The following is a 25,956-nucleotide window of genomic DNA, read 5'->3' on the forward strand; positions in this document are numbered from 1 at the left end:
TATATATATATTAGGACATTTGAGAAATATGTGCAATCATAAAGCATATATGATACATTCTAATTCATTACATTATGATTAAATTGTCAATTGTCAATGCATAAACTATAAGTCTCTAAATTTACATCACATTTACTCATGAATGATCACAAAATGAAAATAGCAATATCCAAAATCAGCCACGAGAAATTTCTAATTTCTTGTCTCGTGCTTGAATGGGAGTCTCCTCCTACATAGTCGAACAACCTTAGTGCTCTTGATTAAATGCAAGTTCCATACCCTAGTACCCTACATGCTCTTGATTATTGGGAGTCTCCCCTGCATAGAGGACTTGGTTCTCTTGATTAAATGCAAGTTCCATACCCTAGTACATGACAAAATCCAATGGAAACATTGCAATCCCCCCAATCTTGAAATCCTGAAAAACAGATATGTCTGCTGGATTTTGAGTGAGATCTAAAATTCTACTTTCACCATATGAAGTCCAATGAGGGCGAAACCACTCTCAAACATCCTGAGTCATTTCATGGTAATGTTAAAAATTTAAGTAAAATTGACATTCATTTTACTTTAAGAATTTAACATTACCATGAACTACATATCAACACTAGGGCCATAGGCTTGAACATTAAGCTTCCCCACTCAAAAAATCCTCTTTTTTATAACTTGAAAGGCATCTAGAAGCATCCAAAAGATACTTTTGTCGCCCAATAAAAAATTAGAAGCGAAAAAATTAAAAAAAAAAATACAACAAAAAGTCAAGTTAGAAGAGGAACTCCACCGTACGACCTGGAAACGCATTTCCGGCCATACTAGCCACGTTTCCTCTTCGCGAAACGGGCCAGTACGGCCGAAAACGAGTTTCTAGGCCGTACGGTACGATTTTCCTCATTTCTGTTTCATTTCCGGCCGGAAACAGACCCTTCTCCAACGTTTCCTACAACTTAGCTTGTAAGGTGTCATAATGTTCATCTAGTGGACTTAGGCCCTAGTTAAATTGCCCAGCCCATGATGAAGACAACCTGTCAATCACACACAATGTCCAGTCTTGCATCTTCACCAATAGGTACAATAATCGTTAATGCATCTAAGTGGACCAAGCTTGCTAGTCAAGGGGAAATTGACACTTCATACGGGGCTTCCCTTCCCAATTTGGGGCTTTCATCACGTAATAATGTTACCTTGCTAGGTAGAAGTGGCTAATAGATAATCCTATTAGGTGTTCCAAGCCCCTAAGGGGAAAGACAGGTCCCTAGTACATCCCTCAATCAATAGGTGTCATGTGAATAATGATGGAATAGAGGGCACAAAGGGATCTCTGGGACATATGCCATGGTCAAAAGGGGTAGCAATAATGAGGAAATCCACATTCTAGGCATATAGATGTGAGGAGGGAGCAATCATGGATGCACGAGTTACCCCAACCTTTGTTTTTCCACCCCTCTTATTACATTCTTCCTTGATTTTTCTTGATTACTGCTTGAAGCTCTAAGAAATGAGAACATGTCGTGAATGATGTGTAGTAGTGGATCACCCCCTTAAAGGTGGGGTAGTTCAGCGCCCGTAAAATTGACATTCTCCTTTATTTTTCATTTTCATCATTTTACTTTAAGAATTTAACATTACCATGAACTGCATACCAACACTAGGGCCAGAGGCTTGAACATTAGGCTTCTCCACTCAAAAAATCCTCTTTTTTATAACTTGAAAGGCATCTAGAAGCATCCAAAAGATATTTTCGTTGCCCAATAAAAAATTAGAAGCGAAAAAATTAAAAAAAATACAACAAAAAGTCAAGTTAGAAGAGGAAACTCCACCATACGGCTTGGAAACGCATTTCCAGATGTACTGGCCACGTTTCCTCCTTGAGAAACGAGCCAGTACAACCGAAAACGAGTTTCCAAGCCGGACGGTACGAGTTACCTCGTTTCCATTTCGTTTCCGGCCGGAAACGGACCCTTCTCCAACGTTTCCTACAACTTAGCTTTTAAGGTGTCATAATGTTCATCTAGTGGACTTGGGCCCTAGTTAAATTGCCCAGCCCATGATGAAGACAACCTGTCAATGACACACAATGTCCAGTGTTGCATCTTCACCAATAGGTACAATAATCGTTAATGCATCTAAGTGGTCCAAGCTTGCTAGTCAAGGGAAAATTGACACTTCATACGGGGCTTCCCTTCCCAATTTGGGGCTTTCATCACGTAATAATGTTACCTTGCTAGGTAGAAGTGGCTAATAGATAATCCTATTAGGTGTTCCAAGCCCCTAAGGGGAAAGACAGGTCCCTAGTACATCCCTCAATCAATAGGTGTCATGTGAATAATGATGGAATAGAGGGCACAAAGGGATCTCTGGGACATATGCCATGGTCAAAAGGGGTAGCAATAATGAGGAAATCCACATTCTAGGCATATAGATGTGAAGAGGGAGCAATCATGGATGCACAAGTTACCCCAACCTTTGTTTTTCCACCCCTCTTATTACATTTTTCCTTGATTTTTCTTGATTACTGCTTGAAGCTCTAAGAAATGAGAACATGTCGTGAATGATGTGTAGTAGTGGATCACCCCCGTAAAGGTGGGGTAGTTCAGCGCCCGTAAAATTGACATTCTCCTTTATTTTTCATTTTCATCATTTTACTTTAAGAATTTAACATTACCATGAACTGCATATCAACACTAGGGCCATAAGCTTGAACATTAGGCTTCCCCACTCAAAAATTCCTCTTTTTTATAACTTGAAAGGCATCTAGAAGCATCCAAAAGATATTTTCGTCGCCCAATAAAAAATTAGAAATTAAAAAAAAAATACAACAAAAAGTCAAGTTAGAAGATGAAACTCCACCGTACGGCCTGGAAACGCATTTCCGGCCGTACTGGCCACGTTTCCTCCTCGAGAAACAGGCCAGTACGGCCGAAAACGAGTTTCCAGACCGTACGGTACGAGTTTCCTCGTTTCCAGCCGGAAACGGACCCTTCTCCAACGTTTCCTACAACTTAGCTTGTAAGGTGTAATAATGTTCATCTAGTTGACTTCGGCCCTAGTTAAATTGCCCAGCCCATGATGAAGACAACCTGTCAATCACACACAATGTCCAGTGTTGCATCTTCACCAATAGGTACAATAATCGTTAATGCATCTAAGTGGACCAAGCTTGCTAATCAAGGGAAAATTAACACTTCATACAGCGCTTCCCTTCCCAATTTGGGGCTTTCATCACGTAATAATGTTACCTCGCTAGGTAGAAGTGGCTAATAGATAATCCTATTAGGTGTTCCAAGCCCCTAAGGGGAAAGACAGGTCCCTAGTACATCCCTCAATCAATAGGTGTCATGTGAATAATGATGGAATAGAGGGCACAAAGGGATCTCAGGGACATATGCCATGGTCAAAAGGGGTAGCAATAATGAGGAAATCCACATTCTAGGCATATAGATGTGAGGAGGGAGCAATCATGGATGCACGAGTTACCCCAACCTTTGTTTTTCCACCCCTCTTATTACATTTTTCCTTGATTTTTCTTGATTACTGCTTGAAGCTCTAAGAAATGAGAGCATGTTGTGAATGACGTGTAGTAGTGGATCACCCCCTTAAAGGTGGGGTAGTTCAGCACCCACCAGGGGTTGGAACATGCAAGGGTTCCTTTTTGATGTGGCCGTGCAACATTAACCCTAAGAACTGAGTGATGGCCATAATGATAAGGGTTAGAGCTCATGCTTGGCTTTTGCCACATGCTAATGTTAATGTCCCGACCATCTTTTGCATTTTATAATCTTTTTTTCTTTTGTTCCCTGCTTGTGGCCATTATAAGCTTTTTACTTTTCCTTTAGCTGCATCAACCTCCCGAGGCAAAGTTTCCATGTTTGACCCAAATATGTGGACAATGGGAGGGGGTGTGCTAGAACCTAGTGGACCCATGGTCATGTGGACCCAGTAATGGGATGTGGAGTATAGGGCTTGAAATGTATGAACTTTGAAGGGAAATGCTAATTATCGAATGGGAAAACGAGACCACACTATCTCAATCAAGGTTTCCCAAGTAGTTCCCTTCCTAAAGCCATGGGCCATTGGGGGAGGTCCCACAGGACTAGGATTGAAGATTAACCCTCCATTTAAGGTGAGGAGACAACCATGGTCAAAACCCTTCATTTTTCCAAGTCACCCAATAATCCATGCCAAATGCCCAAATGAAAAACAAGCATAAGCACCCGATTACACAATGAATAAAATACTTTTTGGTTCGGATTGCCCATCTTCTAACATGTGCTCTTCACAAATGGGCGAGGAAACATAAGGTTGATGCACGTAGCGGAGATAGATGGCACATCACATTGGCTACAAGGTGGTTGTCAAATGGTTGCTGGCTTCCAGCTAGAAGATGATGATTAGGAGAAAAATTCTCCTAGGGGTGCCCACTTTGGTGGGTTACAGGACCTCCATCTTCATTGCTAATATTGATTAGATAAGAGATTATTCTTTCTCCTTGGCTTTAATTTCTTATTTCTAATTCTTGAATGAAATATGTTATAGGCCATTTTGTCACATCTGGTCAATAGGCCTACAAACTGGATCAATCAACATCCATGAACACCTTGTCATCATCCCTACACAAAGCCCTAAGCATGACTCTCTAAAATCCCTGAGTTTCTGACCTTGACTACTTCATTCTAGTGCTTTTAAGGCCCAGTGCACCTTGGCCCTTTAGGGACCTACTTTGAGTGGCAGGTTGCTCAGTTCTGCACCTGCTCTAATCAAAGCAAGTTTTCCTTTGTTGGGGGTGCGTTGATTCTAGAAATTCGGGAAAAATAAAAAGAATCCCGAAGCTTCCTCTTCCAGAAGCTTCTAGGAGTTGTTACAACCATTTACCTTGGATAAGAACTTTGAATCCTATCTCATCCTATCTTGAAGTTTTCACCTCTTATCCCTTGAGCTCATCCTCCCATCAAGAGTGGATCTCAAGCCTAGATTGGTAAATGGATAAGAATTCCTAAACTACCATCCTCTCCTATATATTTACTGCCATCCACAAGCTAGAGGTTGGCTTTTGGAGACTAATCATACCCTTATGTTGTTGCTTTGATCATAAGAGAGTTATCATTCCCATGCATTAGGGTGGCTTTGAGGTGTACATTGTGGCAAGGAAGGACAAGTCAACTTGGGAGGATCTCTACAAGATCAACTTCCACTTTTGGTTGTAAAATTTCTCCCTTTCATATTAATATAAAGAGTATACAGTTTTCCTACACGTGTTATGTTATGTTTATGTACATGTGTTTCAATGCTATGCTGATCCATTGAATATAATGATTGGATAATGCTACATAGATGTCGTAGATCTTTGGCTTGTGTTGTTTGTTTGTGCAGGTTCTAATTATAACGATCAAAGCTATGGTTGGAGCTGACAAGCCAAGAGGAGAGAAGAGCTTGTGATGGATCACAAGTAAGCATCTTTCCATTCTCCAATTCTTCTAAGGAAAACTTTATAGTCTTTGATTTCTATTGCTCTACACCAGACCAATAGGTCAAGGGAAGATACTTCTATCCGCAGTCGTAGATTCCATAGAACAAAATAGACCAATTCTTAAGAGAAGTTTTCTTCTTGGCTCCATAAACCCTTTGGTTGACCTTGTTGGATTTGGCACTAATCTCTACTTCCATCACATCTTTTAAAACCATAAAAAAAACAAAACAATGTTTTATTAAAGCTACTCTAATGTCACCTTGTGCCTCGTTGCTTAGTTTTAGTAATCCTAGTAGGGATATGCCCCTTGAGGTGAAGGAGAGCAAGCCTAACGTGAAGAGGATAGGTTGCTTAGGTGACAGTGGTGACCAATTTAATAGTTGCCCCTTAGGTTGTACCATGTGGATTAGGGCCTTTATCCTTGAGTGCAATTTAGGAAGTAACATCGCCAAGGAGTCAAGATAGTTATAGCTCAAGGTGAGTTTAGATAGGAAATTCCGTGAAGCATTTAGGATAACCACGATGTATTGAACCAACAAAATCAACAACCAGGTCATGTATATGATCATGCAAGACTCACAATATAAAGTTTAAAAGGATGGATAGAATACTAATATGACAGCAAGATCAAATGGAAAATTTAGCTGAATTCAACCTGAGACTCTTTATGTATTGAATTTTACACATTCAATAATGTGCCAAATATCTCTCCTCTCTTTGCATATTGCTTCTATTTTGTATGTGCATTTCTGATATGCATACAATAATTGTATGTCATATACATGCATAAATGACTAATCTTAATAGTCTCCACTTGAAAATGAAAATTATAGTACAAAAAGTGCATATAATATATTTTCCTTCAGTGGTTTCATCTTTAATATGTGAGAACATTCCAAGCAAAATTTAAAGATATCTTAATGATCATTAGTGTAAAAGTGGTGTCATGCAACAGGAGAAATCCCAACCACCATTTACATGTATTACCCTCTAATTGTTCAAAGAACATCATTTCAACACAGAAAACCACATATATATGGTTTCCATATCGATGCTAACTTCATCTTTTAGAGTGTTTTTTTTCATGCATACAAGAATCTAATCAAATACTTGAACAACACAAACAGGGCTATAAATTCTAAATTGACCTCAAATAATAGCTACTTACTTCATTGAGAAATTGTTCATCCCCATGAATAGATGTTCCTGCCTGAATCTTGACAGCAATTTCCTTACCATCATTTGTTTTACCATAATATACAGGCCCAAAGCTGCCTTGGCCAATTTTCCTTGAAAAATTGTCAGTTGCTTGTTCTAACTGTGTAAGCGTAAAACGAGATGCTATTTCTGCCCCTGCATCTCTACGCAGAGATCCCATATTTGAATAGGCAGAAGATGGGCCACGCCCCACCAATGGATTATCTATAGTTCACATAAGAAGATAGAACTTAGAAGTAACCTGAGTAGACTATAGATTTGATGTGATTATAATTTTCTTTTTAGAAGAAAAAAAAAGAGACGTGGAGAGAGAGCAGCATCTGGAACGCACGTTTTTTATCACTTTCTGAAGATGATTTCTTTCGATAACTGACACAAACAAAATACACAGCAACAGAGGCAAGTAAAAAGAAAAGCAAGATGCCCACTGTCAATCCAATGATTATTTTCACATTCTTGCCTCCAGCACTTCCAGGCTTTAGATCTGGATTTCCATAGTACCTGAAGATCAAAAATCAAGAAAAAAGCTCAGCTTTTCAGCTAATTATTCTACATCCAAATTATGAATAAACAAAAATATGAACATATTTCCTTTGAATATCAGAAATTAAATGAATATGTTAAGAATCATAATTATTAATTATGAAGTGAGCCTTGGTACAAATTAACTCCCATTCGACTTATGGCTTTCAAAGCTACTGTCACAGTCATGTGTAGTATTAATAAATATGTTAAGATTCATAATTGTGAAGGCAGGCTTGGGTCAAATTAACTTCCATTAAATTTAAGGCTGCTCAAGCTTCTGTGGCAGTCAAATGTAGTTCACTAACATTGAAAAAAATTATATGAATTGGAAAAACGTGCAGGTTCTATCTATGCATACACAAGAAGAGAATAAGAAAATAGAAATAATGAAGATCAAAATCCAAATTTCAGACAACGAAGGCTATGTAATGTTCCAAACTAGGAAAAATAGTGCTATGCAAAGCAAATAATAAAAAAAACACCATAAAATTGAAACATTCAGTGCACACCCATAAAAAGTCCAGGAATATCCAACAGCTGAGCCATTTTATTATAGTCTGGGAGAAAAATACAATAGTGTGCAAGTGGTGCACCTGGGCTTGCCTCAATGGCAAGCATGATTAAACCCAGGGGGTAATATGTCAAGCTCAGATGGCACCATAATTGCTTCAATGATGCCTTGCGCTGCCCATATGAAACTGTGTTGTCTGCTGCAAGGATGCTGCCAGAAATCCCACCTCTGGTGCTCAGAAAATTACGGAAAATTAACCCCGGCCTCTCCACCAAATACCCAGAATAACCCACGAAGGAATTTAGCTGGTTCAGACTTCTGAAATTCGACCCCCAAGGAACCCAACTTCAGTTGCAACTGCAAAACTCCGCCTGTTGGATTCTTACTGTAAATCCTCCTGGAAATTGTCCAAAAGTGTTGGGCTGATCCCTGCTACAAATTCCCTGACTTCTCGGATGAGTTTCCAAGCTGTAGCACTTGCCCCCAAGACCCACGAAAAAGCTAGAATGGCCCTCTACGCTGTCCCTCAAGCCTGGAATTCGAACTGCTGAGTTGCTAGCTCTACTGGCTCCAAAACTCTCGAGAAATGTTGGCCTAGTGTTGTCCTTTGGATCCCTTAGCTCTCCCAGCAAATGACTAATTTGTTGTGGCCCAAACTCCTACGTATTCTCCTGGTGGCCATGAAATACGCATTTCCTATGCGGCTGAATGGTAGTGTTGTAACAAACTCCCGAATCTCCCGAAAACGCTAATGGAACTACCTTCCTAGGGCGGGCACTCAAGGTCCCACGAAGGTAAGGTTGAATCTCTTGCTTGAGAGATTCATGGGTAAACAGCCAGTTGACTCGGCTAAACAGCAGAGCGAGCAGTCAAGTAAATTCAATTTGCAAGGTGAATGAATGAATCCAAATGAGAGTTCGCTCCTTTTATCTTCATGGGCCTTCCTTGCCTCATGTGGGCCCCTCCCTTCAGCATTTTGAATTCCCTCCAAGCCATTTGAATGGCCTAGATCAAATTCCCACGTGGGTGATCCCTACCTTCCACTAGCAACCAAATTAAGTAGAATTTCCTCCTAAGTCCCTAAGTCGAAAATGTTGGGTTCTTTTCCTTAGCCAAAATTGTGCAAGAACGTGTAGAGACACCCTGTTACAAATGTGTTTGAAAAGGGACATGACAGTCCTCCCCTCCCAAATGTTGCTTTCCCTCAAGCAACCTCAGAGCTGGGTGCTCCAAAATGTGCTCACCCTCCCAGGTGGCATCCTCATCCGGCAAGTTCTTCCAACATACCAAGAACTCCCTGATGGTCCTACTCCTCAGCTTCCTCTCCCTCCTCTCCAAGATGGTCTCAAGCTCCAAAACCAAGTGGCCCTCATCATCCAATGGGGGTAACTCTGCTGCTGTTGTCACCTGTTGCCCCAACACCTTTTTAAGGCATGAGACATGAAATACATTGTGAATCCTACTCCCTGGAGGCAGCTCCAGCTCATAGGCCACCTCCCCAACTCGTCTGATCACCCGGTATGGCCCATAGAAGCAGGGTTGTAGCTTCTCGGCCCCCTTCTGCTTCAATGTGGACTGCCTGTATGGCTGTAGCCAAAGGTACACCAAGTCCCCCTCCTCGAAATGCCTCTCTGTCCGGTGTTGGTCTGCGTACACCTTCTGTTGGTTTTGTGCTGTCACCAAGTTATCCTTGAGAGCCTTAAGGATGTCTTGGCTCTCTTGGATCCAATCTTTGGCCTTTGGGGCCCGGCTGTCTCCAAAAACAACATCAGCAAAGATAATGCATCATATCCATACAAAGCATGGAAAGGAGTCATACCAATGGACATGTGCTGGGTGGTGTTGTAGCAGTACTCACTCAAATGCAACCACTGAATCCAAGCCCTCTACTGTCATGTCACGTAGTTCCTCAAATACCCCTCTAGCCACTAATTAACTTTCTTTATATGGCCATATGTCTGGGGTTGGTAGCCCGTGATAGGAGTGAGCTCGGTCTCGACCAATCTGAAAAGCTCATGCCAAAAACCTCCCATGAAACTGTTGTCCCTGTCACTCACAATGTTCTTAGGGAGCTCGTGCAACCGAAAGATCTCCCTAAAGAACAACTCTGCAACTGTGTACCTAGTGCGGATGGCGAAAAAGTGGGCATACTCGGTTGACCTTTCGACCACTACATAAATGCAGTCCTTGCCCTGCACTGTGGGGAGCCCTGTGATGAAATCCATAGATATGCTTTCCCATTTCCCCTCAGGGATGGGAAGCGGTTGTAGCAATCCTGTAGGGTGAATCAGCTCCCCCTTGTTCCGTTGACATGCCTCACACTCCTGTACGTGCTTCAACACGTCCCCCTTGAGGCCCTTCCACGTGAATCTCTCCCTAACTACCATATATGTCTTCCGAGACCCCTAGTGCCCGAATAGTGGCAAGTCATGTGCTTCATGGAGCACTCTCTCCCTCATCTACAAGTTGGGCACCAAAAAAATGCACCCCTTGTAATAGATGACCTCATCCATCACTCAATAGCACTCATCTGCGTGGGTACCCTCCAAGATCTCACATGCCCTCCTGTCCTTGGAGTACTCCACCAATAGTTGAGCCTTCCAATCATGGCAGATGCTCATGAGTGATAAACCAACTGGTCTCCAAGATAGAGCATCGACCACCACATTGTGCTTTCCCCGCATATACTCTATATCAAAGTCATAGCCATGCACCTTGCTGACCCATCTCTGTTGCCTATCATTGAGGCCCTGCTGCCCCATGAAGTGACGAAGACTGTTGTGATCAATCTTCACCCAAAACCTGTTGCCTACCAAGTACTGTCAAAATTTGGCCAATAGTCTAGGGTGCATAACAAAGTCCCTAGCCAGATGTTGAAGAGTATGTCTCTTGTTTAAAAGTTTAAGTATCTGATATGAATAAAGTTGAAATGCTTTCATGATTTTGATATGGCTAATATCATGCTTCTATAGATTTGGTTGTACTTTCTATTTAAGTTGTCCATGTACACAATCTTCAACTTCGTGAAGATGCTCAAAGTGACAAGCAAGTTGTGCAAGTACACAATCTTCAACTTGGTGAAGATGTGATGAGCATGATGGGGATGATGATAACTATGATAAAATGGTTGGAAGCCACGAAAGATTCTCTGATGTCGAAAAGAAGAAGTTGATCTCCTAGAGGAAGCATGAATAGAAGAGATCTCCCTAAGATTAAGAGGGAGTCTGGATAAAGAGGTGCTTCCTGGTTGAGAGGGAGGGCATAGCTTGGTATCAATTGAAGAATGAATTTCAGAGGATATGTTGTTGCATGTAAAGTAGGAAATATGATTGAGGAATCTTCTATCAAAGATTCAGTTGATAGTCCTACTATGGAAAGTTGAGAAGCAACATTTGTTGCCTAGAAGACCCCAGAGGTTTGTATTTGATTATGTACATGTGAAAGTATGTTATTGATTGGGGTTGTGTTTGTACAGGTGAATCTCTCGAAGGATTTGATAAGCATGTTGGTCACCAATCAGTTTGATTGGGAGAGATTGGACATTCTTGATCTGCTAGATCAAGGAGTGTTGAGGCTTTGCGAGTGAAGCATTGCCTGGGGAGACATCTGGTTGACACTTTGTGTTGATGTCTAAGTCCCAGAAGTTGGAAAGGTGGTGTTGATTATTGAGCTCTATTTTGGATACACACCTAGATATTTGGGTTGGTGGTTAGCAAGTAAGCCTAATGGTACCTAGAGGGGTTGAAAGCTTGAGTCCCCCTTAGTCTCGCCTGGATAGATTGCCCTCCTTAGGGATCTAGCCCATGGCATTGCGGTGCCTAAATTGTTGAGTGACTGGTTGGATAGATTGCCCTAGTCAGGAATCTAGTCCATGGCATTACGGTGCCTAAATTGTTGAGTGATTGGTTGGATAGATTGCCCTAGTCAGGAATCTAGTCCATGGCATTGGGTGTTTATTTTTGGGCCGGATGTGTTATAGCTCCAAAATGTTGTGGAGGGGCTAGAACACATGAGATCTCCAAGACCCACAAATCGTTTGGTGAAATTCCACCCCGATTGTATTTTATTAGAATAATTAATATTTTTAATGGGGTTCCTAAGTCTAAACTTGGGAAAATTAAAATATTAATGGGTATTAATGAAATATGGGTGAGAAGCTTCTAAGAGACCAGGATCAAGTCTAATTTAATCTTAGCCATTGATTAGAGATTAGATCACGAATGTTGATGTCTCAACAAGAAAAGTATAAAGGAAGACTTGAGAGTCATTTGGAAACACACCGGGCAAATACCTAGTGACCCGAGGGAATCAATTCTCAAGGAGTAAGAGTTTGATTTCAGAGGGAGAGTTGCAGGGTGAAGGAAGAGGAGGATATCAGCATCAGTCGGAGACTGAGGAGGAGGGGACACAGTGCATCAAAGGGACAGCATAGAGGGACAACTCAGAGGGGCAGCGCAACAAGGGACGCAGTCCTCAGGCAGAGATGACGTAGAGGTGACGCAGTGAAGGCTGGACTCTGGAGGGCCTCTCGGGTGTCAGAATTTCTCCAAAGGGTGGAGGAAAATTATCTCAGGTGTTTTCTCAGAACTTTCTCTATGTTCTACAAATCATTCCTTGTAAAGAGATTGTTGTTGAAGAATAATAAATAAACCCTCATTTGCTGCACCAGTTTTCCTGCGTTGGGTTTTTCCGAAGACTATTGTCCAAAAATAACTATGTTGATGTGTTTGATTCTTGTGCTTGTCTTTCACTGTTCTTTTCTCTATGCTATTATGAGACAATTGTAGTAGAATTTACTTTGATGTTTACTGAGGGGTTTTGTACATAACTTATTGTGGAAAATAATTAGGAGAAATAAATCAACTACTGCAGTAAAATTTCGTGTTAGAAATTTTGACATGGTATCAGAGCAGAGATCGAGCAACAGAATTAGAGAATCTGCAATGAATCGTGAGCATGATGTTGGAGTAACAACTCAAAAGGACTCACGCAGTTCTCCTAGGAAAGAGGAAAGAACGAAGAATATAATGGATCACGAAAATTATGTGTTAGCTTCTAGACTGGAAGAAGAAATCACTTGCTTAGCAAGTTCTACTTCCTTTGAGGTTTGGTATATTGATAGTGGAGCTTCTGTGCACATGACAAGAATACAAGAATGTTTCTCAAGCTATCAAGAACAACAAATGAACTTCCAAATCACCATGGGAAATAAATCAAAATGTACCCCCATAGGAAGAGGTACTATAGTTTTTCAAACATAAGCAGGGGATCGGCTTCGAGCTACCAATGTGCTGCATGTGCCTAGATTGGGGATGAATTTACTCTCTGTATCTCAGTTACAGAATAAAGGGTATGATGGTTACCTCATTGGGAAGAAAGTGTATGTCAAACATCCGAGTTGGAAGAAGAAGGCCCAAATTGGAGTCAGAAGTAATAGATTGTATAAGTTACAGCTAGAATATCCAATGGCACTGATAGGCAGCGGTGGTGAAAAAGATTTGAATGAACTATGGCACAGAAGGATGGGGCACTTACACCATGGGGCTCTAAGAATTCTCAAAAGAACCAACACAGGAGTTCTAGAATTAAGTACCAAATGAGACATGTATGCAGAGGTTGCATACTAGGCAAGTATGCCAAAGCAGCTTATTCCAGAAGTAACAGTAGGGCAAAGAGTGTTCAAGAATTGATACACTCAGATATCTACGGACCCATGTCCACAAAAGCTCTCAGTGGTGCAAAATAGTTCGTCACCTTCATTGATGACCATTCCAGGAAGACTTGGATCTACATTCTAAAAACCAAGGATGAGGTTTTTAATCAATTCAAAGAGCTTAAAACTCTGGTCGAGAATCTAACAAGGAAGAGGATAAAAGTGTTGCGCTTAGACAATGGTGGAGAATTGCATTGATAAGGACTTCACTAATTTCTACGCAAGGGAAGGCATCAAAAGGGAATGGACAACTCCATATAATCAAGAGCATAATGGAGTAGCAGAGTGAAGAACATAACTATTGTTGAAGCAGCGAGGGCAATGTTGTATGATCAGGATATGCCCAAATTTCTATGAGTAGAATGTGAAAATTTCTACACAAAAATTGTAATATTCCTAATTAGCCATGGCTAATTGGAATATTAGATTTTATTCAATCTTTGCCTTCTATAGTTATTTGTAAATAAAAAAAGTGAGGACGGGGGACATAACTCACTTTTAGAATAAAAAGTCACTTCCTAGTAGCACAACGTTGTGACTTAAAGGGGAGCCAAGGGGGCCAAGGGGGGACGCAGAAATGGAGCTCACACAGACACATGGAGAGACTGCGCAGGAGGGAAGGAACACATGGCAAGAGGGGAACCATGCAGGAAGAGGTGAGCCTTGGGATTGAGAGAGGCGAGGGCTATAAAAGAGAGAGAAGCCCCCTCATTTTGATCATTCAGTTATGTGCATTTGGAGCTAGTCGTTTCGACTTTTGAGCACGCTCGCTGTTTAGCTAGTCTGCAGCACTGTTTAGTGCATTGAGTGTCTCCGTTCGGAGATCTCACCCTTAGCCCTGGGGGACTTTGAGTGCCTGCTCGGGCAAGATATTTCCATTGGCATTTCACCAGTAGTTTATCAACATTTCAGCAGCAGTTTCATCAGTTTTCTGGAGGACTGCGCAGCACTGAGAGAGGGACGCAATTCTTTCTAGCAGTAGTGTTGGATTTGGGTTTTTGCAGGAGGATTTATGCTGGGTGATTGAGCAGGGGACCCGCCCTTGCCTATTGGAGGATTCTTGGCAGAGTTTCAGCCAGAGTTCTGGAGGGGTTTCTGCAGTGGCAGCACAGAGCATTGAGGAACTGCGCAGATCCCCAACAGGGTGATTTTCAGGGGCCGTCTATTCCAGGAAAACTTTATGGGTTTTTCTGGGTTTCTTGAGTAGAGGCCGAATCCAAAGTTTCAGCTTTTTCCTAGGAGGGGAGCAGCCCCAAATCATCATTTGTTTTCTAGCAGCAACAGCATCCACGCAGAGAGGCCATTCTTTGTTATTCTGAGAGTATTTCTTCACTTGCCTTGTGCAAGTCAAGGTGCCATCTTTCTGATCACCTCCTGTACTTATCTTATTGCTCAGTATAATAAAATGGCTTAGCATTTTATGCTGCATTTCTTGAGTATCTGCTTATATTTCCCGTTTACATTAATATATGCTATACCACAGTTATTTTATCATTTTTGGGTTATTATATCATTTGCACGTATTTGGTTGGAGTTTTGCTGGGGTTTGAGGAATATTCTGGGTTAGGGATATTACAAAAATTCTATTACTGCAGTAACTGATTTATTTCTCCTACTTATTATTCCCAATAAGTTATTGATGGAATCCCTTTGGTAAATATTAAAATAAATTCTACTGTAGATATCACACCATTATACAGAAACAAATATATGCACAAGAATCAATCACATCAACACAGTAATTTTTGGACAATTGTCCCTAGAAAAACCGAATGCGGGAAAACCGGTGCAACAGAGGAGGGTTTTATTAATCTTCCGCAGCAATCGCTTTTACAGAAAAATTTACATTGACACTAAGAGAAAACACCTAAGACTTTTCTCCAAGACTTTGACAACCTGGAGAGCTTCCGTTCTCCACTACATCAGCCCTGCGTCATTCTGCGTGGCTCTGCGTAGCTCTGGTCCCTCTTTGCGTCATCCCTGCATCTCTCTGATCTATGTCTCCCTCTGCACTATCTCTCAGAGTCCCTGTGTCACTTCCTGTGAACTCCCTGAATGTTGCTCATCCCCCCTCTTCCTCCACCCTGCAACTCTCCCTCTCAAATCAATCTCCTTCTCTGTGAGAATCGATTTTCCTTGGGATACTGAGTATCTACGGGTGTATCTCCAAATGACCCTCAAGTTGTCTCTTATACTTTCCTGTTGATGAAATCAACAGTCGAGATTAAGTCCTAATCAACAGCTAAGATTAAAACAAACTTGATCCTCGTCCCTTAGAAGCTTCTCATCCTTATCTTTATTAATACCCATTAATATTTTTATTTTCCTAAGTTTAGACTTAGGAACTCGTTAAAAATATTAATTATTTTAATAACTCCTCATCCAGATGGAATTTCTCAAAATCATGTCTGGGCCTTGGAGATCTCATATGCCTTAGCCTTTCCTCCAAATTTCAAGGCTAGAGCACATCTGATGCTACCACAAATCAACACTCCCTCTTAGCGAGGAATGTGCTCTAGTAATGCTCCACCACTAAACATCACACTGATTCTTCAGCGTCGGTACTTGTGTTGATGCTTAGCCTGCTGCCCAACATCCACTGCACTATTGCTTCCTATACTGCTACCCATGACACTACCATTGTCACTGCTACATCTGTACTGCAGCTCCCTCTCAATCTACTGCATCATGCTGCCCATAGCATTGCCACTGCCAACTGTTGCACTGCAACTTCTGATACTTATCCGTTATTGAAATGGATTCTTTACCATCCCATCTTCTCCCTGAAATGAACAAACTTTGTTCTTCCTACAACCTTGGTGAGGAAGTCTGCCACCTGTTCTCCTATAGGAGTGTAGCTCAATTGTACTGCACCTCGTTGGACACAGTCTCTGACAAAGTGACACCTGATATCAATGTACTTTGACCAATTATGAAATATTGGATTCTCAGCGAGCTTGATGCAACTCTGATTATCACACATGATCCTGGTCACTTCCATCCTTCTACTGAATAGGTTCACAAGCAATTTTCTAAGCCATAAGGCTTCACACGAAGGTATGCTAGCGGCCATATATTTTGCTTCTGCTGAGCTCAAAGCTACGTATTTTTGTTTCCTATTGCACCAGGAAGTCATCCATGAGCCAATGTTGAAATGGTACCCAGTTGTACTTTTCTGATCTACCAAACTTCCAGCCCAATCTGCGTCAGTGAACCCACTCAGCCTGATGTCATTGCTTCTGGTGTACAATAGGCCATGCTCGATTGTTCCTTGTATATACCTGAGAACATGTTTGGCTGCTACCTAATACGCCCTCTTAGGTTCCACCATGAACTAACTGAGGGTGTTGACAGCATAACAAATGTTTGGCCTAGTATTGACCAGATACATCAGGGATCCTATGAGTTACCTATACAAGCTGGGATCAACATCTTTGTCTTCTGATGCATCAATTTTCTTCCAGTTGGTGATCATTGGAGTAGCCATAAGCATACAGTCCTACATCCTGAATCTCTTCAGGATTTCTGTAGCATACCTCCCTTGCCCAAGGAAGATCTTACTCTTCTGCTGCCAAAATTCCAACCCCAAGAAATAGTGCATCTTTCCCAAATCCTTCATGTCAAATTTTGTGGCTAGATTCTTCTTGCAATCCTCAATGAGCCTGGATGATCCTGTCAAGAAGAGATCATCCACATATAATACTAAGACTAGAGTCTCATTCTCTACAACCAGATAGTAGAGATTGGGATCTGCATCACTCTTGATGAACCCCATCTTTTGCAAGTAGCCATCAATTCGACCATACCATGCTCTAGGTGCCTATTTAAGCCCATACAGGGCTTTCTTTAATTTGCATACATGAGATTTCTTCTCATGTGTCACAAAGCCTTCTAGTTGTTCAATGTATACTTCCTCTTCTATTACCCCATTCAAGAATATCATCTTGACATCCATGTAATGAATCTCCCAACCGATCTGAGCTACAAGAGATATCACGGTTCTAATAGATGTATACCTGGCTACTGGGGCGAAGGTCTCTTCATAGTCTATTCCTTCCTTCTGAGCATACCCCTTAGCCACAAACCTGGCTTTGTATTTCTCCACACTGTCGTCTGTAGCATATTTGATCTTGTAGATCCATCTCGAACCTACCACTGATCTGTCCTGAGGCCTAGGCACCACTTCCCAGACATCATTCACCATTATAGAGTTGTATTCCTCCACCATCACATCCACCCATACTTGATGCTGAACGGCCTCCTGAAAACTAGAGGGTTCCCCAACCTGAGCTACTAAGGCCTGGTATCTGTCTAGCTGTCTTCACTCCCTTTTACTATTCCTGGGTGCACCAATGAATTCTTCTGCATCCCACAAAATCTGTCAGAGTTCCCAACTCGTTCTTCCTCTAGTAGTAGGCACATCTATCATCTCTTCCTCTTCCTGTGATTCCTCATGTTCTGAAGGAGAATTTCTGGTACTAGCTTCTCCTGGTTGAAGTGGTTTGACCAGCAGCTCATCTTTTGACTGCTCCTCGGAAGGAATTTCTCGAGATTTTTTGAAAGCTCTATCCTCCATGAACTTCACATCTCACTGAACTACTACCTTCATGCTCCCTAGGAGATAGGCTCTATATGCCTTAGCATTCTCGCTATATCCCACAAGATATTATTTCCCTGCAGTTTGATCTAACTTCTTCCTCTTCTCCTCCGGTATACGACAATATGCTAAACTCCCAAATATCCTAAAATGACTAACTTCAGGTGTCTTCCCGGTGAAGACCTTTTCTGGAGTAATCTTGCCCAATGCCCTATGAAGAGTTCTATTCTAGACATAGACCATCGTGCTGCATGCTTCTGCCCACAGGAATTTATCTTGATCATACAACATAGCCCTAGCTGCTTCCACAATAGTCTTATTCTTCCTTTCTGCTATTGCATTCTGCTCCAAATTGTAGGGAGTTGTCCACTCTCTTCTGATGCCCTCCCTAGCGCAAAAATCAGTTAAGTCCTTGTCAACATACTCTCCACCATTGTCTGAGTGCAACACTTTTATCTTCTTTCTTGACAGATTCTCCACTAGAGCCTTAAACTCTTTGAATCGACCGAAAACCTCATCTTTGGTTTTCAAAAAGTAGATCCAAGTCTTCCTAGAATGGTCATCGATGAAGGTGACGAAGTATTCAACACCACTAAGAGCTTTTGTGGATATCGGTCCGCAGATGTCTGAGTGTATCAATCCTAGTACACTCTTGGCCCTATTGTTACTTCTTGGAAACGTTGCCTTGGCATACTTGCCCAAAGCACACCCTCTGCATACATCATCTCGTTCAGTACTAAGATCTCAGACTCCTGTTACAATTTTCCTGAGAATTCTCAAAGCCCCATGGTGCAAATGTCCCATCCTTCTGTGTGCCATAGTTCATTCAAATCCTTGTCTCTATTACTGCCTATCAGTGCCATTGGTGATTCTAGCTGTAATATGTACAACCTGTTACTTCTTATTCCAATCTAGACCTTCTTTTTCCAACTCGGGTGTTTGACGTATACTTTCTCCTTAATGAAGAAAACATCATAGCTCTTGTTTTCAAGTTGAGACATGAAAAGTAATGTTGATTTGGGGTAGCATCGATTGCGTTCTAGCCACGAAATTTGGTGGAGAGTTTGCGGAACATGAGATCTCCAATACCCAGAAAGGGTTTGGGCAAATTCTAAACAGATCAGGAGATATTAAAATAATTAATATTTTTAATGGAGTCCCTAAGTCTAAACTTAGGGAAAATAAAATATTAATTTGTATTAATATGAATCTGTGTTAGAATGGTCCAAAAGACATGGATCAAGACAAATCTAATCTTAGTCGTTGATTAGGGACTTAATCTCGGCCATTGATATGTTAACAAGAAAAGTATAAGAGGAGGCTTGAGGGTCACTTGGAGAACACACCAGAGTGATCAGTCATTCTATTCTCTAGAGCGGGGTTTGCTAAGAGAGATAGAATTAGTGATTGGGAGATGCCGCTGAGGGGCATTTGAGTACAGAGAGACAGAGAGGCAGAGATAGTGTCGGGAGAGCAGCGTAGTAGCCAAGGGGAGTGACGCAGAGCCAGCCACGGCTCACGCAAGGCCACACAGAGGCAGCTTGGAGCTGCGCAGAGCCTCAAAGAGGCCAGCATGATTGACGCAGAGGGCCAGATGGCTGACGCAGCCCCCAGGGCTGATGCAGACCCATCCGGGGTGACGTAGGGCTAGCGTGAGGCAAAGAGGGGCTGACGCTAGGGTTTCTGGGGCAGATTGGTGCTGAGTAGCTGCCAAAAGGATTATCAGGGGTTTCAGCCAGTAGATTGGTCAGAAACTCAGAGGTATTACTGCCAAGGAAATTCTCTGTTGGGTAGGCCAGTTTCGGCACCCAGATTGTACTCTGATATTGCTTAATAAGAAAACCCTCAAATAGCTGCACCGGTTTTCCCACATTGGGTCTTTTCGGGGACATTAGTCCAAAAATAATGATGTTGTTAAAATTGGCAGCTAGGACCAAACTCCATGTGGGTCGTCTTATTTATGGCAGCTGATATTTTCATTAGATCCCTCTCATCGAGAGGTGTAGGATTGATCTAAAGATCATCCGATTCTGTCAAGTATTCATGGAGTTATGAATTTATTTGTGTTATAAGACAAATTGTCAAGTCGGCCAACAACTTGAGTAGGCTCAAAAGCCCAATAGTCATGTGTATTCATCATCTACATTTTAGTATAAATAGGAGAGGACTTGAAGTCATTTGTGACATACACTTTTCATTTGATCTCCTCCTCTCCACGTCTTTGGGTTTTTTGGTGAAGGAGAGAGACACTAAGAGTACGCTGGGCTAAGTAGATGATGCCCTAGCCGCAATAGATGATGCCCTAGCCGCAGTAGCTGATGCCCTAGCTGCAGTAGTTGATCCCCTTAGCCACAGGTGATGCCCTAGTCACAGTGATGCCCTAGCCACAGCAAGTCGCAAGCTTATGAGGAAATCTAAACGCAGTCAATGGAGACACCTATTCACGCAGTCAAAGGAGACATGTTCACGCAAATACAGAACTTCACATTCCTCTCTGAAATTCCACATGAATTTTGGATACATGTATATGCTATACAGGTATGACAAAAGCCGCAGTAGCCGCAGTGAGGAATGACGAAGCCGCGGGGAAAGAAGAGCCGCAGTCAAGGAATATGAAGCCGCAGGGATAGAAGAGCCACAGTCAAGACTAAGGAAGCCGCGGTCAAGGAGAGGGTAGCCGCAGTGATAAGGAAGAGCTGCAGGGAGCTGCAGGTGGCCGCAGTAAGGGTTAATGAGGCCGCAGGAAGGAGCTGCAATAGCCGCAATCAATGTATATAGCTAGAGTCAAGGGAATCTCCATCAAGGGCATATAGCCCCAACATTGATCCTAAAGATGGTATCCTTGTAACAACCTCGACATAATGAACTACATTGGTTAGGGTTGCAAGAAATGGATCTACACTCTCGGCATACTATCTCTGCAAAACCATGTTGATAGAATGAGTTTCCATAATGACAGTGATTCTCATACTTGAATAGCACAGTATTCGGATCTGTGACTGAATATCAGTATTGCTCAGCATATTAATATGCAATCACAATGACAAGGATCATAAGCAGTAATGTTTATGATGGTTACAATCTCAACATAATGAGAAAGATAAGGATGAACAGTCTCAGATCATGATGATGAAAGATGCAGCATGATGGGCATGTTAGTAAAGGGCAGCATGATGATGAATGAGACAACATGATGATGAATGATGCAGCATGATGGGCATGTTAGTAAGGAGCAGCATGATGATGGGAGCAGCTCAGTGACTAGGTGCAGCACAGTGATGGGTGCAACATGAGTACAAGCTGCAACACTATGTTAGGTGAAGCCATCACCTTGGAGAATCAGTTGAAGCAGAATGTCTTCAACTGATCTCATGTATCATCATGATAGGAGATGATCTATGCTCATATCTAGATAAGTCAAAGTGTTGACTTCTGTTGTAAATGTACTATCTCTCTCTCTCTACTGAACTTTGAAGAACATAAAAGAAGAATTGATCAAGGGTTTCCCCACATTGGGGTTTGTCCCTAGCTAGCGCCACATCTTGTGTCCTCTTGTCTTGGCTTGTCTTCTGTGATTTATATTTATGTTCTATCTGCAGTTTACTTTAATGTTGATGTGATTTTTAATCTGGAAAAGATATTGAGATAACTGTAAAAGTTGAAATAAATTGCTCTAGCATAGAACATACCTAAAATTAACATGGTATCAGAACTGAGGTGAAGACAATGCCCAAGCAAGAGTGAAAGAGCAATCACCGAAGACAATTGGGAAAGGACAAAAGGATCAGTGGATTCCTCATCCCTCTTCTAATTCACCAAGGGTGAAGTCGAAGCAGATAATATTATCAGAATGGCGCAGCGGAATATGGCCTACCTAAAGATCACTTCACTGGAAGACCGGATCTCAGGGTGGAAGGAAAGGCAGATAACTAGTTCGGCCATTATGCGAAGGAGTGTCCGAATGGAAGGGACACATCACTTGATGATAACAACAGGGACATCTTCAATGATCAAAGAAATGACAGGTAATGCAGGTCATCAAGAAAATGGTCGACTCTTCAAAGAAAGCAAGGAACCCCAAGTATGAAGAATCAAATGTTGTTTCTGATAAGATAAAGCAGCATTATCTTGTATTGGCCCGCTCCTTCATATTCTTTGGGAATCTGGCTTATTGACGGTAGTGCTTCAAGGCACTTCATCGGATAGATGGGTGCACTCTCTAATTTGGTAGAGATGGAAACAATTGTGGGATTATACTTAGAACCGATGCCACCTATCCTAAAAAGGGTGTAGGGTATGTTACCCCTCAATTGAATGAGGATAACTCGATTCATTTACAGAATCTCTTTTATGTACCTGATCGCAAGAAGAACCTGGTGCCCATTTCAGCAATGGAAGTCAAAGGTTTCAAGGTGGCACTCATCGATGGAAAGGTACGTGTTTTAAAATAGAATTTTCAAAGATGTTTTTGTGTTCAGGGTTGTATCAAGTTGCAGGAAGTCCAGTGGGGACCATGTCCATTGACACATAGCACCGAAGGTCTGTGAGTCAGATGGTGACAGGGATGCCTAAATTCAAAAAGAGCATGAAAGTACATGTCTGAGATGTACCAAAGGAAAATCTTACAAGGGGACCAATCCCCTCATGTAGCAGGTCCACAAGTTTGGAACAACCCGAGGGGTTTGAGATTCATGATCAGGAATCTCATGTATACAGGTGAAAGAAATCCCTCTATGGCTTGAAGCAAAAATGAGAGGATTGATAGTTGTCTGATGAAGCTGAGATTCACTAGGAGTGAAACCGATTCAAACCATTACCCGAAGGTTGTGGATGATAGACCTCTCATACCGGCACCTTATGAGGACGACCTATTTCTGACAAGTGCAGACCCTCTCATTTGCAGAAGTAAGAGGGAGTTGGATTCCGAATGTGGAATGATAAACTGCAAGCCTGTGACTACCTCGAGGATCTTAACTTTCAAAAGTTATATGGTAGTGATGTCGGACCAGATTTGGGAAATGCCTCTGAGTTTCATAAACTCATTCGCGTTGATGTTCTTGATGAACTTTTGTCCGAACATACGTTTTGCAGTTAGCATGGTGAGCTCATATTTGGTTGAGCCTCATTGGATTGGTGCCAAGAATCTTTTGAGATATCTTCAGGGCACAATCTCTCATGAATTGAGATACACTGCCAGAAATATGAAACTGCATGATTATTCGAACGCTGAGTGGGCAGGCAGTGTGCAGGATCACTAGAGCACTTCTCAGTGCTGGTTCTCTTTGGATTCTGCTTCGATATCATGGACAAGCAGGAAGCAGAAGTCGGTTGCTATAAGCACTGCCGAGATCGAATACATGGCTACGAGTATGATCTCGTGTGAAGTTGCATGGTTGCAAAAGCTCTTAAGTGAGTTGATTGTACACATGATGAATACCACTGTGATTCTCTGTGACAACAAGAGGTGGGATTCGATTATCGAGGAATCCCGTATTCGATGATTGCTCCAGCAAATAGACATCAGATACTGCCTTATCTAGGATATGGTTAGTTGATGAGCAAGGAGGCTCCATCACATTGAGACTGATGTACAGGTCGCAGACATTTTGACAAAGCCCCGGGGAAAGGTCAAATTTGTGACTTTCTTGAATGACTTGGAGTCGTTGAGAGACCTTCTTATAAGGGTCCTGAATTTTTCATGCATTGAGCTCTGGGAGCTCTGAGGGGCTTGGGGTACTTACTGGAGCAACATATGACCACAGGGCGACTCACCCTCCCCTGGTGGTGTGCACTGAACAGGATGATTAGTTCTCCTGTGGGCCAAGATGATTCGTTCTCCGTGGCAATTGTGGAACAGGATGACTAGTTCTCCTGTGGGCCAGGATGATTCGTTCTCTGTGGCGATTGTGGAACAGGATGACTAGTTCTCCTGTGGGCCAGGATGATTCGTTCTCCATGGCAATTGTGGAACAGGATGATTAGTTCTCCTGTGGGCCAGGATGATTCGTTCTCCGTGGCGATTGTGGAACAGGATGATTCGTTCCCCTGTAGACCAGGATGATTAGTTCTCCATGGCATCCATTAAACAGGATGATTCGTTCTCCTGTGGACAAGATGATTAGTTCTCCTGTCGAGGCATCCTACCCATGCAATCTGGGACTCATGGGAAGTACCTCTGATCTGATCAATGTGCAGGGAAACGAGGATAGGGACCATAATAGTACCAATGGATGCATCGTTGTATCTACCGTACTCCCTATGCTAGGATGATCTTCATTGATCTGGGATCAATGATACTAGTCTGGGACCAGTGAGAGTGGTACATACTCTAAAACTGACTTCGGGTCAGTAGAGGACTGGTCTGGGACCAGTGGTACACACTCTGAGACTGACTTCGGGTCAGTGGAGAATGGTATGAGACATTCTCGATCAATTCTTCTTCTTCATGGTAGCAGAGCTGAGCAGAGCTGAGCTGAGTAGAGTTGAGCTAAGTTGAGCTGAGCTGAGCTGAGCTGAGCTGAGCAGAGCTGAGCAGAGCTGAGCAAAGCTGAGCTGAGCTGAGCTGAGCTGAGCAAAGCAGTGCAGGGCACTGATGGCAGAGATAGTACAGTTGGACATATGGATCAGCAGATGGAGTTCTCCCTAGTTGAGAGGGAGTGTTAAAATTGGCAACTAGGGCCAAACTCCATGTGGCTCATCTTATTTATGGCAGCTGATATTTTTATTGGATCCCTCTCATCAAGAGGTGTGGGATTGATCTAAAGATCATCCGATTTCGTCAAGTATTCATGGAGTTATGAATTTATTTGTGTTATAAGACAAATTGTCAAGTCGGCCAGCAACTTGAGTAGGCTCAGAAGCCCAATAGTCATGTCTATTCATCATCTATGTTTTAGTATACATAGGAGAGTACTTGAAGTCATTTGTGACATACATTTTTCATGTGATCTCCTCCTCTCCACGTCTTTGGGTTTTTTGCTGAAGGAGAGAGACACTAAGAGTACGCTGGGCTAAGTAGATGATGCCATAGCCGCAGTAGATGATGCCCTAGCCGCAGTAGATGATGCCCTTAGCCGTAGCAAGCCGCAAGCTTATGAGGAAATCTAAACGCAATCAACGGAGGCACCTGTTCACGCAGTCAAAGGAGACATGTTCACACAGATACAGAACTTCGCATTCCTCTCTAAAATTCCACGTGAATTTTGGATACATGTATACGCTATACAGGTATGACAAAACTCGCATAGCCGCAGTAACCGCAGTGAGGAATGACGAAGCCACAGGGATAGAAGAGCTGCAGTCAAGGTATATGAAGCTGCAGGGATAGAAGAGTTGCAGTCAAGGTATATGAAGCCGCAGTCAATACTAAGGAAGTCGCGGTCAAGGAGAGGGTAGCTGCAGTAATAAGGAAGAGCTGCAGGTGGCTGCAGTAAGGGTTAATGAGGCCACAAGAAGGAGCTGCAGTAGCCGCAATCAATGTATATAGCCGCAGTCAAGGGAATCTCTGTCAAGGGCATGTAGCCGCAACATTGATCCTAAAGATGGTATCCCTGTAACAGCCTTGACATAATGAACTACATTGGTTAGGGTTGCAAGAAATGGATCTACACTCTCGGCATACTATCTCTGCAGAACCATGTTGATGGAATGAGTTTCCATAATGACAGTGATTCTCATACTTGAATAGCACAGTATTCGGATCTGTGATTGAATATCAGTACCGTTCACTTGCTCAGCATATTAATATGCAGTCACAATGACAAGGATCATAAGCAGTAATGTTTATGATGGTTACAGTCTCAACATAATGAGAAAGATAAGGATGAACAATCTCAGATCATGATGATGAAAGATGCAGCATGATGGGCATGTTAGTAAAGGGCAGCATGATGATGAATGAGACAGCATGATGATGAAAGATGCAGCAT

General features: G+C 42.2%; 1 protein-coding gene across 1 annotated transcript in view; it reads right to left on the bottom strand.

Moving 5' to 3' along the window:
* The window catches only part of LOC149206545 (putative LRR receptor-like serine/threonine-protein kinase At1g67720), a 233,692-nt gene that overhangs the window by 52,892 nt on the left and 154,844 nt on the right, over window positions 1-25,956 (bottom strand). Inside the window, 2 exon segments of the mRNA XM_089395469.1 lie at window positions 6,633-6,886; window positions 7,014-7,183. Of these exon segments, the coding sequence (XP_089251595.1) occupies window positions 6,633-6,886; window positions 7,014-7,183 (424 nt within the window).

The sequence above is a fragment of the Pinus tabuliformis genome, chromosome 1_2 (genome assembly GCF_031772625.1).
Source record: "Pinus tabuliformis cultivar Carrire ecotype Pingquan chromosome 1_2, CPIR1, whole genome shotgun sequence".
NCBI lineage: Eukaryota > Viridiplantae > Streptophyta > Pinopsida > Pinales > Pinaceae > Pinus > Pinus tabuliformis.